The 14,681-nt window shown below is 35.2% G+C and overlaps 1 protein-coding gene across 6 annotated transcripts in view; it reads right to left on the bottom strand.

Annotated features, from left to right (window-relative positions):
• SHOC1 (shortage in chiasmata 1) overlaps nt 1-14,681 on the bottom strand; it is a 102,984-nt gene that overhangs the window by 71,651 nt on the left and 16,652 nt on the right. For 5 of the 6 annotated variants that reach the window (XM_073876550.1, XM_025888156.2, XM_073876552.1 and 2 more), the window contains exons 2-4: nt 12,769-12,849; nt 10,499-10,622; nt 6,647-6,737 (exon numbers count right to left, since the gene is read on the bottom strand). In XM_073876550.1, coding sequence (XP_073732651.1) covers nt 6,647-6,737; nt 10,499-10,622; nt 12,769-12,813 — 260 coding nt within the window. In that variant the 5' untranslated portion in view covers nt 12,814-12,849. Of the gene's footprint in view, nt 1-6,646; nt 6,738-10,498; nt 10,623-12,768; nt 12,850-14,584; nt 14,628-14,681 lie in introns of all 6 variants that reach the window. The other variant, XM_073876549.1, reaches the window with a different exon arrangement.

Below are 14,681 nucleotides of genomic sequence, written 5' to 3'. Positions count from 1 at the left end.
GTTTCTCCTTTACTAAGAAAATACAAGGCACAAGAAAAAATATTTCAACTTACCCAACTCCATATTACTCGTAAGACCATTGATTCCTATGTGAATCTTTACAGACTTCTAAATTTAGCATTTATATTGCAATTATCTTTTTTGTTTTAAATGTTACTAATAGGGTCAGCACTTTGTAATAATCCTTGGTACTAGAGTTTTGAGAAAAACCAGTCAATTCTCTTTCCCTAGATATAAACGTTCTATGAAGAAAAGTATTTCCTGGATCTCCTCCTACCTCCTTGTACAATATTATCTCTTCTTTGTTCACTGGTGTCTCCTCCTCCACCTAACCTGTGGTACTGATATTTCCCAGGATTCCAATCTAGATGGTGTTTGCTTTCTTTCCATATCATTCTATCTGGGTAAGTTCATCCACTCCAATTCACTAATTCCTTAACTTAAAAGAAATATTTATTGAGTGTCCACAGTGTGCTAACACCATTTTAGGCACTGAGAATGGAGTGGTAGAGCAAAACAAAGTTCTTACCCTCGTGAAGCTTACCTATTAATGGGATGATAGGCAAACAAACAAACAAATAACATAATGTCAGGTGGCAAAAAATTGTTTTGAATAAAATAAAATATTAGGACATCAAGTAACAGCCTGAGAGTTGGTAAGAGTTCTGTTTTAGAGAGTGGCCAGGTGAGGAGCTGATAATTCCACAGCTACCTGAATAATGGTAGGGAGTGACCTATACAAAGGCCTAAAGTGGGGGAACAAGTGTGGCATAGTCTAGGAAAAGCAGAAAGGTCAGGGTGACTGGAACAGAGTAAGGTTAGATAGGTAGCAAGGGACCAGATCATGTTGGGCATTATAATACCTAGTAAGAACTTTGGATTTATTCTATGTGCAATGGGATACTGTCAGTAGGTTATAACAGAGACAGTTCATGATCTGGTTTGTGTCTTAAAAAAAAAAAATTCCATGGTGATGGGTATTGAGGAGGGCACGTTTTGCATGGTGCACTGGGTGTTATGAACAAACAATGAATCATGGAACACTGCATCAAAAACTAATGATGTAATATATGGTGATTAACATAACAATAAAAAAAATAAAAAAAAAAAATTCCAGGCAAACTCTTAGAAGAAAATAGAGGAGTAAATCCTCATGACTTTGGATTAGGCAAAGCCTTCTCAGATATGATGCCAAAAGCCCAAGTGACTAAAGAAAAAAAATAGATAAATTGGACTTCGTCAAAAATTTTCAAAAATTGTGCTTCAAAGGATACTATCAAGAAAGCAGAAAGATAATCCACACAAGAAAATATTTGCAAATCATGTGTCTGATAAGGGACTTGTATCTAGACTATATAACAAACTCTTAAAATTCAATTATAAAAAGACACATAAACCAACTGGAAAATGGGCAAAGGACTTAAATAAACATTTTCTTGAAGAAGATAAACTAAAGGCCAATAATTACATAAAAAGATGCTGAGCATCATTAGCCATGAGGGAAATGAAAATCAAAACTACTATGACATAAAATAAGCTACTCATTAGGATGGCTATAATCAAAAAGACAGATAATAACAAGTGTTGGTAAGGATGTAAATAAATTGTAACCTTCATACAGGGCTGGTGGAAATGCAAGATGGTACAACTGCTTGGAAGATAATTTGGCAATTCTTCAAACAGTTAAAACAATGAGTTACCATATGACCTAGTAATTCTACTACTAGAGAAATGAAATCATATGTATGCACAAAAACTTTTCCACAAATATTTATAGCAGCATTACTCATACTAGCTAAAAACTGAAAACAACCTAAATGCCCATCAACTAATGAATGGATAAATAAAATGTGCTATGTCCACACAATGGAATATTATCTGGCCATTAAAAAAAAAGGTAAGTGCTGATACATGCTACAACACAGATGAACCTTGAATACATTATGCTAAATGAAAGAAGCCAGTCACAAAAGATCCCATATTGTATGTGTCATATTGCGTTTTAAATAAAAAATGTATATTTGGTCTTCATCACCATTCCTGGCAAGGAAATCCCAAAGCCCTTGGAATTTCCTAAGTGTTGCGAGTGATAAATGTATATTTGGTTATGTTAATGAGGTGACTTTTGGAAAAACCTCTCTGTTGCCCAGAGAAACAACCATGTGATCAGAGGGCTGGAATTTCAGCCCCATCCCTCTGGCCTCCAGGGAGAAGGGCTAGAGGTTGAATCAACTGCCAATGGCCTATGATAGAGTCATTCATGTGTATGAAATGAAGCCTTCATAAGAACTCAAAGGGTGGGATTCAGAGAGCTTTTGGGTTGGTGAACACAAGCAAACGCTGGGAAAGTGGTGTGAAGGTACAGGGTATGGAAACTCTGTGCCCCTTTCCCATACCTTGCCCTATGCATCTCTTCCATCTAGCTGTTCTTGAGTTATATCCTTTTATAATATTCTGGTAATCCAATAAGTAAAATGTTTCTGTGAATTCTATGAGTCTGTCTAGCAAATTGATCAAATCCAAGGAGGAGGTTGCTGGAACTTCCAATCTATAGCCAGTGGGTCAGAAGCACAGGTTATTACCTGGACTTGGAGTCTGATGTGGCAGGAGAGGGGAGGCAGGCTTCTAGGACTGAGTCCTTAACAGGTGGTATCTGGCACTATCTCTGGGTAGATAGTGTCAGAATTGAGTTGAATTGTAGGATACCCAGCTGGTATCAGAGCATTGCTTGTTGGTTTGGGGAAACTACATCCCCTATGTTGGAATTGGTGTATGATTTTACTTTGATTCCATTTATATGAAATGTCCAGAATAGGCAAGTCTAGAGAGGCAGAAAGTAGACTAGTAGTTGCCTGTCCGGAGGAGGGGGAAAAACGGGAAATGGATGCTAATAAGTATACGATTTCTTTTTGTGTTGATGAAAATGCACTAACATTGATTGTGGTGATAACTGCACAACTCTGTGAATATACTAAAAACCACTGAATTGGACATTTTTAATGGATGAATTATATGGATATGAATCATATTTCAATAAATCTGTAATATAAACCAAACCAAACCAAAGAGTATAGGGTTTGAAGTCAGACAGACTAGGATTTGAATACTTGAATAGCTCCAACTCTTGACTGTGGACAAGTTATTTAATCTGAGTCTCAGTTTCTCATATATAATACTGGGATAGTAATATCCACCTCACATAATAGTTATGGGGTATATGGGAAATAAATATATGTGCAATGCCCTGCATTCAATTGCATTCATCAGAATATAGCAAGCCACAGAGGAACAGGGGATATTGTTACACATTTTTCCTCTTACTCTACTTGGCCATGTGCTCTCTCCTGGAAGCTAGGAAGTTTATTGCATGGTTCTTCCTGATGTTTTTGCATTTTGCCCTTGTCTCCATGATTTGATAGCCTCAACCCCTTCTTTATTCTGTCCATCAAGCTAAAATAAGTGCTATATTTACTCTAATATGTATATATTTATTAGGAGCTTAATATGTCTTTTAAACTATGCTGTTTTTTTTTTGCTGTGGTTTTCTAAAAATTAGAATAGTTATTATTTTTGTTAGTGCTCTGTCACAAGTTGTAGCTTTGACTACAGAAGCCAATTTTCTTGTATGTCCTGTTATTTTTAGTGTGTAATTTTGCAGAACATAAGATTTCTTAGGAACACATGGTGGAAAATACCCACATATGTTAAAACACAGTACACCAACACGTTAGTAAAAGAATTGAAGCCTTAGAATCAATATAAAGAAGTAACAAAAATAGAAACAAGGAACAAAGAGAGGGGAGAAAGAGAGGAAAAGCAAGATTTAGGGACTCTAAGTAGTGTTAATGATCAGAATGTTTATTCCTAAAATCCATTAGGTAACAAAACTACAGTAACAGAATTATTTAAAATTAAATTTTAGGGGCGCCTGGGTGGCTCAGTTGGTTAAGCGACTGCCTTCGGCTCAGGTCATGATCCTGGAGTCCTGGGATCGAGTCCCGCGTCGGGCTCCCTGCTCGGCAGGGAGTCTGCTTCTCTCTCTGACCCTCTTCCCTCTCGTGCTCTCTATCTCTCGTTCTCTCTCTCTCAAATAAATAAATAAAATCTTTAAAAAAATTAAATTAAATTAAATTAAATTTTAACACGGGAAATCTCTATACTTTCTGCTCAATTCTGCTTGAACCAAAACTTCTCTAAAAATAAAGTCTATTAAAAATTAAATCTTACTGTATGAGACAAAATTGAAATTAATAATAGCTTAAACACATAAAAAGTGGAGTTTAGAAGTTCATGGTTAGTAAAGCAGCTTGCAATGTGTCAGAGACTAAAGCTCTTTTTGTTCCACTCTTTCACTTCCACATTTAGTTCTTGTCAGTATAGTCCAAGCTGGTTGCTGGAGCCAGTCATTACATCTCTATTCCAGCATTGGGAAGGAGAAAAGTGAAGGAGAGAAACATGCTGCTTCCTTTTAAGGACATTCCCCGGAAGTTGCATAAGCCTCTTTTGCTTAATATCCCATTGGGAAGAACTTAGTCGCATGGCTCTATGTAGTTACAGAGAGGCTGAGAAATGTAAAAGTGATTCTAGGTGGTGCCACAGGTCCACCTTCTTCGCCATGGACTCTATCTTGGTACTGCAAAATGAATGGAAGGTCAGATAAGATCGCACATCCATTCCTTCAGGGCCTCCCATTTCTCCCATACATGAATCTTGTTGAGTCAAAGTAGCCAGATCATTGCCTTCACTGAGGACTTACTACGTATTCTTGCTCTATACCTTCTGACTTGCTGTTTCCTTTGCCTGAAAAACTTTCTCTCAAGTTAGTTTTTCCTTCAATGTCCAGCTTAAGCTCAATTCCTATTTCTTTTTCTTTTTCTTTTTTTTTTTAGAGAGAGAGAGAGAGAGAGGCAGAGGCAGAGGGAGAAGCAAGCTCCCCACCTAGCAGGGAGCCCGATGTGGGACTCGATCCCAGGACCCTGGGATCATGACCTGAGCCGAAGGCAGACGCTTAACCATCTGAGCCACCCAGGCGCCCCTAATTCCTATTTCTTTGAGAAGCTGATCTCTCCTGCTTATAAATGCACAGTCTTACCAATCTAACTCATAAAGTGAAGAGATCTTAGAGATCATCTTGTTTCTTGTTACTTTAAGTAGGTTCTTGGCCCAGCAATATCAGCATATCTAAGAGCACATTAGAAGGGCAGAATCTGGGGTGCCTGGTTGGCTCAGTCAGTTAAGCATCTAACTCTTGATCTCAGCTCAGGTCTGTATCTCAGGGTCATGAGTTCAAGCCCTGTGTTGGGCTCCATGCTGGGCATGGAACCTACTTAAAAAAAAAAAAAAAGTGCAGAATCACAGGCCCCAACACAGACCAACTGAATCAGGATCTCCATTTTTAATAAGATCTTCAGGTGATTCACATGCACATTAAAGTTTGAGAAGCACTGATCCAGTATCATTATACTGACAGAGAGTGAGGATCAGAGAGAAGATGACTTGTCAAGTAGGTAGTACCTGCCTTTTCAAATCACGACTTGAAATCCACATTTTTTTTTAATTCATGGAGCTGAGCTCTTTTCACTATACCTTCCTGCTTCCTCACTGCTTCAGTTTAGTCTAGTCATGCAATAGGCACTTTGTATTGGCCTTATGCCTTGTGATAGACTTTATGATGGTCATCTTATATTATCATTTAATTCTTACATGGTTAATTCTTTTATGTCTATATATTATCTTCTTAACCTGATTTTTAAATTCCTAGATGAAGGAAATGGTATACTGGGTTTCTTTGCATTTTGAGTCTCGACACATTTAAATTGGTTATTTGTTTCTTTCCAGCACAATTAAGGAAAACTTAAATTACTAAAACCTGAAAATGTGAATAATAACTAAATCCTTCCTGGGTCTGATCAGCACTCTTTGTACAAAGTGAAGCAACATAGTAAATTATTTACCTTTGCACTGAAATCTCTAATTTATGCCTATATTAACAAAGTAGACTGGGTTAGATGTTCTTCCTTGTATTATGTATGCTCTGTGTTCCTATCTTTGTCATTATACTTCCCATATTGTATTGTAATTATTTATTTATAAATCTCTACTCCCTTGTGTTCTTTGAAAGTAGAGACTGTGCTTTCTTGTGTTCTTTGAAAGTAGAGACTGTGTCTTATTCATTTGTGTATCCTGCATCCAGCACACAGGATTGTATATAATAAATATTTGATGAATGACTGAACTAGTAATAAATAATGTTTTGACAAAGTTATGTTAGAAAATAGCCTTAATTCTGCATTTATACTATAAGAAAAAAAGACCAATTTTAATATAAAGTGTCCTATAGACACATTCTACAAGAAGTTTACTTATTGATTAAAATCATAATAACATATTTGCTTTATTTCTGTGTGTGTTTTATAACACAAATGCATAGAGAACAGTTAATATGTGATAAATTAAGCCAAAATAAAAAGGGTATAAATCACTTCTATTAACCTCTCTTTTGTGGCTCAGATTAGGGCTTTTTCTTCAGATAAAAGAATAAAATCTCTGAGTATACAAAGGAAAGGATCTTCTCTTTGCAGAGGTCTGGAGAACTTACTGTTTCTCTCCTAGATGTAAAGGGGAAATTGAGGTTAAGGACACATACTTCTCTAGGAACTCCTCCACAAAGAGACTTGCTTTCCACTGATCCAAGACTGAAATATCATCTGTCATTCCCCACACTGAAACAGCTGAAACTAGAAAGGAGAATGGTAAACATTAGCTTCTAGAATTTTCTTTTGCACTTACTACAAGCCAAACATGAACATTTTACATTATGGTGTTATTTGTTCACAAATGTAATTTTTCCCAAAATTTTACCAGATTTCAAATATTTAAATAATCTTTCTCATTATTATAATTCACCCCCCCAAAACCCCTCAACTATAGTCAGAACAATATCACCTGAACATACCATCCTCATTTTTACATCCTCTCTTTTGCTAATACAGCACTACCATCCTAGATAGTCCTGTTCAACAGCTCATATTAGTCCTCATGAAGTTTTATTATTAACCATTTCAGCTTGTTCTGATATATTCTCTTTGAAGGGCCATAATTGTCAGTAGCACTCACTCTGGCACATGATCATACACAGCCATATTTAAAAATTTTAGGTATCTATAGCTTGTCTCTCAAATTAGACCATTGGTTCCTTAAAAGAGACATCATGTCATATACTAATGTCAGAAGAAGCAACTGAGTGAAGTCAAAGGTGGTATTCTACCACCAATGTTATGTCTTACTAGTTTTGTTATCTTGAACAAATCACTTAACATCTGAGTCTGTGTGTCATTGAAAAAAAATACAAAAGTTTAGTGGTTACAAGTACAGGTTCTGGAATCACCCTGACCAGATTTTATTTAATACTTGTATTGCTACTTATTAAGTGTATAAGCTTGGGTAAACCTCTTAACCCCTTTGTACCTATTCCTTATCTACAAATTGGGAATAATAATGGTCTTTTCCTAGTGTTGTGAAGATTAAATGCAATGAGACATATAAATTGCTTAGAATAGTGCCTTACATATTGTAAACAAATTTTGGCTGTTAATGGGGATGCCTGGGTGGCTCAGTCCGTTAAAGGTCTGCCTTCAGCTCTGGTCATGATCCCAGGGTCCTGGGATGAGTCCCACATTGGGCTCCTTGCTCAGCGTGGAGCCTGCTTCTCCCTGTGCCTGCCACTCCCCTTGCTTGTTCTCTCTCTCTCTCTGGCAAATAAGTAAATAAAATCTTTTAAAAAATTTTTGGCTGTTAATGTTATTATTGTTTTTAAAAAGAGAAAAAAATAGGAAAAAATGATGAACTCATTTTTCCTTCTGTACATTTATTTCTTTATTTTTCCTTCTGTACTTTTAGATAAGCAGATTAATGAAAGCTATTCTTTATCTTATTTCCAACCTGACTGAGATTCACTCCCTTTTTACAATATTCATTGTAAAATGAAGACATTCCTCCCTCATGTCCTTACTTCCTTTCTTACACACTTCAGTTTCCATAGCCAGTCCCATAACCACTACCTTACAAAGACCCTTGATTCCTTTGCCTCTCTTTCCCTTGTACTAACTCAGGAAAACCCCTACTCTCCACCTTGTGTACGTACACTAGAACAGCTGAAAATTATTGGAAAAAGATCATCCAGTCATGATCTTTGTCTGAATGAACTGAATGAACTCATTTCAGATTATGACCATAAATTTCAAATGGGCATCCAATACTGACAGACGATAATAGTACACCTTCCTAAACAAACTGGTTTTCTCATTCTTCTTTCTAAAGATTTTTTTTTTAATTTTTATTTTTTAAAGATTTATTTGGCAGAGAGCAAGACACAGTGAGAGAGAGAACACAAGCAGGGGGAGTGGGAGAGGGAGAAGCGAAGCAGGCTTCCCACTAAGCAGGGAGCCCGATGAGGGGCTCCATCCCAGGACCCTGGAATCATGACCTGAGCTGAAGGCTGATGCTTAACAACTGAGCCCCTCAGGCGCCCCTATTTATTTTATTTTAGAGGGAGGGAGAAAGTAAGCATGTGGGCAGGGGAAAGGGCAGAGGGAGAAGGAGAGAATCTCAAGCAGACTGCTTGTTGAGTGTAGGGCTTTCCCAGGACCCTGAGATCATTACTTGAGCTGAAGGCAGACGCTTAATGGACTGAGCCCCGTGGGTGTCCCTATCTCACTTGTTTTCTTACCTGGTTCTGCCTTTAACTGTTGGAGTGTTCTAGGGCTTTGTCCTAGGCTCTCTGCTCTATATATATATACTCATGCTCACAGTGACTTCATCTGCTTTCATAAGTTTATGTGCAATCCATATACGATTACTCCAGTTTGAAACTCCAGCAGTGCTCAAGATTTATATAATAAATTGCCTCCTTGATGTCTTCATTTAGATACCTAAATAGGCATTTTAACCTGGCCAAAGCAGAGTTTTGACTCTAGCCACAAACTGGCTTCCCCATGAGCCTTTTCTTATCTTGGGAAATAGCACGGCCATCCACCCAATTGCTCAGGTCAAAAACCCTAGAAGACATTCTTTATTGTTCTCTTTTTTCTTTAACCCTCTCACTATTGGCTAGACTTTTAAAATAATCTCAATTCAACCACTCCTCGCACCTCCCATTAACATAAGCCTAGTTCAAGCCACTATTATCTTTTATGTAGAGTGTAGATTCACTTAGCAATCTAGATTCTGAACTAATATGATAGCTTTCTGATTGAATTTATCATTTCTACTCTTTCCCAATCCCTACCCCTTCCATACTCCAGACAACCTGAATGATTTTTCTAAAGCATATATCAGATTATGTCACTCCCTTTTTAAAAAAACTGTCCAATGATTTGTTACATTAGCCATAATATAAACAAGCAAATAGACTCCATATTATGGCCTATAATGCCTTGTATCTTTCAGAAGCTGCCTACTTCTTAGATATCCCCTTTTCATTAACCTGTCACAGTGGCCTAATTTTCTGGTCCTAAAACTCATCAAGTTTATTCCTGAGTCAGGAACTCTGCATTTGCTTGAAAGGCTTCTCCCCCATATCTTTTTATTGTTGTTGCCTTCTCATCATTCAGATCTCAACTCGAATGTCCACTTCCTTCCCTAAGCATCTTAGGAAATAGTGCTCCCTACTAAATCTTGTATCACATTACCCTATTGTGTCTTTTCTACATATTTATTAATACCAGAGATTAGCTTATATATTTGATGGTTTTATTGCTGCATACTTCTTACCAGTCTGAAAACCCACTGAGGGAAGGAATTACTTCTGTCTTATTAGTAACTGTCCTTAGCACCTATAACAGTACCTGGTACATAATACATGCTAAATAAATGTTGTTAACTGACTTGACTCCTCAATGGAAGCTACCTCTTTCTTAAATCCATGACATGATAAGAGCAAAAGATAGTATTTTGTACATATACATTTAAAAATAGTTTTATATGTGGTATATCATAACATTTTAAAGTAGCCCTCCTACAGTTGAGCAAGATCCTATTACAACAAATGTTTACAATGCTAGGATATTTTAAGACTTCATCATCTACATATCTTTTAGTTGTTCTATTTGTATCTTTATAAACTTCCCAATTCCCTACTTTGTCACCTAAATTCTGTCACAAAAATATTAATTTGTAACCTTGAGTTCTTTTTTTTTAAGATTTTATTTATTTATTTGAGAGAGAGAGCATGAGAAGGGGGAGGGTCAGAGGAAGAAGGAGACTCCCCGCTGAGCGGGGAACCCAATGCCGGCCTCAATCCTGGTATTCCAGGATCATGACCTGAGCCGAAGGCAGATGCTTAACTGACTGAGCTACCCAGACACCCCTTGGAGTTCTGATATGAATAAATGCAATGCAGTTTTATTAATAAGAAAAGAACGCTTTCTTAATAATTTACGGTGCTAAACTCTGACATTACTTTTGAAATAGATTTTAGAGAAATAAAAATAAAACATACCTCTCATCCATGGCCTCCTAAACTTATTATCAATAACTCCTGCATGATAATTTCCATCTGGATATAAACATGAAGGGACTCGAAGCAATAAAGCGTCTCTGCAAAACTTCTTTCTAACTATATTCTATGTAAGAAAGTAAGATTATAAAATCTTTTAATATATTTATCAGATGCAACTATCAATATTCAGAATATTAAAATTTTTTATTCTTTCAAATTCATATTATTTTTATTTAAAGGTAATACCTGCTCATTATAAAATATAGAATAACACAGAACACATAACTGAGAAATTCAAGGTCCCTGGTAATATAAGTAATACTTTGGCATGTTTTCCACAGACTTCCTTTTCTAGGCTAGGCTAAAATATGTGTGTGTGTGTGTGTGTGTGTGTGTGTCTGTGTGTGTCTATGTGTTTGACAAAAATGAGATCACATCATTTATACAGTATACCATTTAGCAATGTGCTTTTTTTTCACTTAACAGTATAATATGGCTGTCTTAATTTTGTTTTCTATGTCTTTGCATTATTAAACTTGTGACAACCAGCAAATAAGTTTCTAACTTAAAAAAAATCAACAAATAAAACTATTTCTTAAACCTCATAGTCTATGGTGTGCCTCTGAAAAATGTCCCACTATTCTTCTCAGATTATCAAAATTCTATTTATTAAAAAAAATCCTATTTATCTTTCAAGGCCCATCTTAAGCAGTATCTCCTCTATGCAGCTTTTCCTCAGTAACTCTCAACTTCCCACAAACTTCATTATTCTATGTATTTGGACAAATGATAGTTTCCTGCATTATTTCCCAAGAGTTTTATGTTTGCTGAAGGTGTTATACATATTAAATAAGAGGTCTTAATTATTCAAGAATAAATGGTACAAAGAAAGAAGAGTTAAAGTAATTTCTATAAAACGAGGACCAAAGGTTCATTGCAAAACAGAAAAAAAGCTTGATTAATACTTTGTCTAAAAAAATGAAATAAAGTGATAAAAATTAAATTTTATAGCTAACAAAATTTTGGTTATAATTAGTTTGTAACCATAACTGGTTTTTTGTCAAAATTTTCCCACAAACTGTATTATATAATGATATGCATGATATTAGTCATTACTTCATCTTTGATTGTAAAGAAGATATTTTTAAAAAATATTTAACCAAAATATTCCCAAGGCATCTCTGACTCCTTTAATATTCAAACCATTCTCTTCCTCTTATCTGTAACTAATCCATGTTGCAAGGTCTTCATTTGACAATAGCTTTACCTGTTGAGTGGTTCCCCAACACTATTTCCATGAACTTTACAAAATTCTACAACTTTTGCAAGAAATGCCATCAATCAGTATCATATTTGTACTACATCATGGGGTGTGATCCACCAGCAAGAAACTAAGATACCATGGGCACAGATTAAAATTTAAGGATGTTTGAATACAGACTAATTTTGAAGTGACCAATATATTTGGTTAACAATGACTTCTGATTCCCTACCATGAATATGTTATAATAACACATTTACCTCCCACAGTTATGAAGAAATACAAAACCTGAAGATGTCTAAATGTCTTTCTTATTTCCTATAAAATGGACAGTTTTAGTTACATTGGAGTAATTTTTTTCCTGGTAATGAGGTCAAGGTTATAAAGAAAATCAAAATTTAATTTATCAATTAAGATCATAAGAACAATGATTTGTTGTATGACTATTTTAGTTTCTTAACAATGTACTGGCCTTGAATCTTAGCTTTGTATAAGCTGTTTAAGTTTCTAGACATCAGTTTCCTAACCTGTAAAATTGTAAAATCTAGCTCTTGGAGTAGTTATGATGATCAAATGGCATAATCCATCAAAAGAGCAAAGGATCAAATGATATAATCCATCAAAAGACCAAAGTATCTGGCCCATACAATTGGTCAATACATGCTGTTACTGTTATTTCTCATAAAGATAACTGGGACTGCTTTCTCCCCCGACTCTTTTCAAGGAAGATCACTCAAGAATGTTCATATAGAAGCAGCCCAAATATGCCAAGTTCCCATTTTTTTCTGCTGACAGCTTCAGATTCACAATACGTTGTCAATAATTTCCTTCCAAACGTGGCATTTTTAAGGTATATTGGAAGTGGGAAGAAATTTTAAATAAATCTCCAAGTAATTAGACTAAGGATTAGTCTAAGGACTACTGCAAAATTATCATAATCATGTAGTGAATGCAGGTAGTACTTTTCATATCATAATTCTTAGTAGTTAGTGATCCAATAATACTCTACCTCATCTAAATAGTCTATTGCACAATATTTGAATGCTGAAAACATGTCTTCTTTCTTTGAGAGCGGTACAAATTTCAATATCTGGAAATATAAAAATTAAAATTAAATGTTGATAAAATAGCAAAGCAAGGAGTAGAAAACCATTCTTAATCACAAAACTTTGGTTCATTCATTTTTAAAAAGGCACTGAGTGATAAAAAATTTTACTATAAAAATAACATTTATTACTATGATTTAAATCTAATATGAAAATAATGTATGTTGATATAAAATTTTTCATCTACTTTTCATACATGTTCATATATTGTTTAATCCACACAACTTCTGGTTGGTGGATTGAAATATATATTCTGTGACCATTTTGTTACAAAAGAGGCAGGAATTCTCAAGTTTGAGAAAACCACTGGTACAGTGGTTTTCTCAGGATAACCATATTTCTTAAGTGGTCTTGAAACAGAATAACCACACATAAAACTGTGCAGAAGCAGGGGAGAAGAATCTGGGAAATTCAAGTCTCTTAAAAAATGAAAAGCCCAGGGGTGCCTGACTGGCTCAGTTAGAAGAACATGTGACTCTTGATCTTGGGGTCATGAGTTCAAGCCCCTGTTGGGGGTAGAGTTTACTAAAAAAAACAAATAAAAATTTAAAATAAAAAGGCTGAAGTTAGAATTCCCTAATAGCTCATTTGGAATAAAGCCACTAAGACATAGTATTCCTAGGTCAATGGGTCATTACTGATAAATAAACAAATTCATCTAATGAAGCAGTAGGTAAAATTTAGAATCCTGAAAGAGTCCAAGATGGTTCTCATTTATGTGAGAACCAGAGCAATTACAGCTTATAAGAGTCACTTTAGGACAGAGTCCAGTGTATCAGATAGTTCTTAGCATTCTGATCAGTTACTTCAAATGTTTTGGGGAATTTAGATGTAAGCTAGAAGTCTTCATAAGGTAGTTTGTCAGTAAGTTCTTAGTGAGTGAAATAAACATTTTAATCTGAATGGTTCTGCCTTAGTTTCATTATTATTTTAAACTTATTTGAGGTTTACCTGTTTCCTTATCTATGGTGAAGGTACTGCACCAGAAGACCTTAAGAGCTCATCTACATTAATTAGCTATGAATCTATTCCTATTTTCAGTCATCATCGAGTGAACATTCTTAACTACTCAACTACTGTATTACAAAATCTAAGAGCAAACTGGTTCCGGAATACAATTACTTTATTTGATTAATGAATCAGAAGACATTTTGGATATTATAAGCTTTCCAATGAAAACAAACCCAATAAGCTATCTGAATTATTTTTTTAATATTGTTAGGTTCTGTGGTATCAACAGATATGGGGAGTACATAGTACTCTTAATTCACTCTTTCACTCTTAATTAAACAATGTCAACGTAGCGTTTTCTTACTGGTGATTGCTTCTCTGGAAATATTTTCCAATCATTGTACTTCCATACCTTTTCCATATAGTGTATCACTGATCTTTGAGGCAAACATTAATTTAGAATTTCCATTTCTTGATATTGTGCTTTCAAAAACCATTATCTGATTGTGCATCATTCTAGAAGTCATTTCAAAAAATTTAAAACAACCAATCTACTTAGTTAATCCATTCAGTTATTGTCAGCATTTATCTTAAATTTTCCTTTCTTGTGAAGCCTGTATTTCTACTAGCTTCAGATTCATTCACTCTCATCAACTACCTTAAACAATAATTACTGTTGTATTGAAATTAATCATTTAAATTCATGCTGAACATACAGTACTTAAATAAGATACTATATATCACATATATTCATAGAATTCCTTTCACCTGTCAACTTTACTTCATTGCATTACAGGTGTTTGACCCCATCCTATAATAGTGGATGGATAGGAAGAGATAAATCGGCCTTATTTCTAAAGTTAAA

The sequence above is a fragment of the Callorhinus ursinus genome, unplaced genomic scaffold, assembly GCF_003265705.2.
Source record: "Callorhinus ursinus isolate GAN/ISIS: 27379988/994484 unplaced genomic scaffold, GSC_fseal_2.0 scaffold24, whole genome shotgun sequence".
Classification (NCBI taxonomy): domain Eukaryota; kingdom Metazoa; phylum Chordata; class Mammalia; order Carnivora; family Otariidae; genus Callorhinus; species Callorhinus ursinus.
This window is presented reverse-complemented; position numbering and strand designations above follow the sequence as displayed.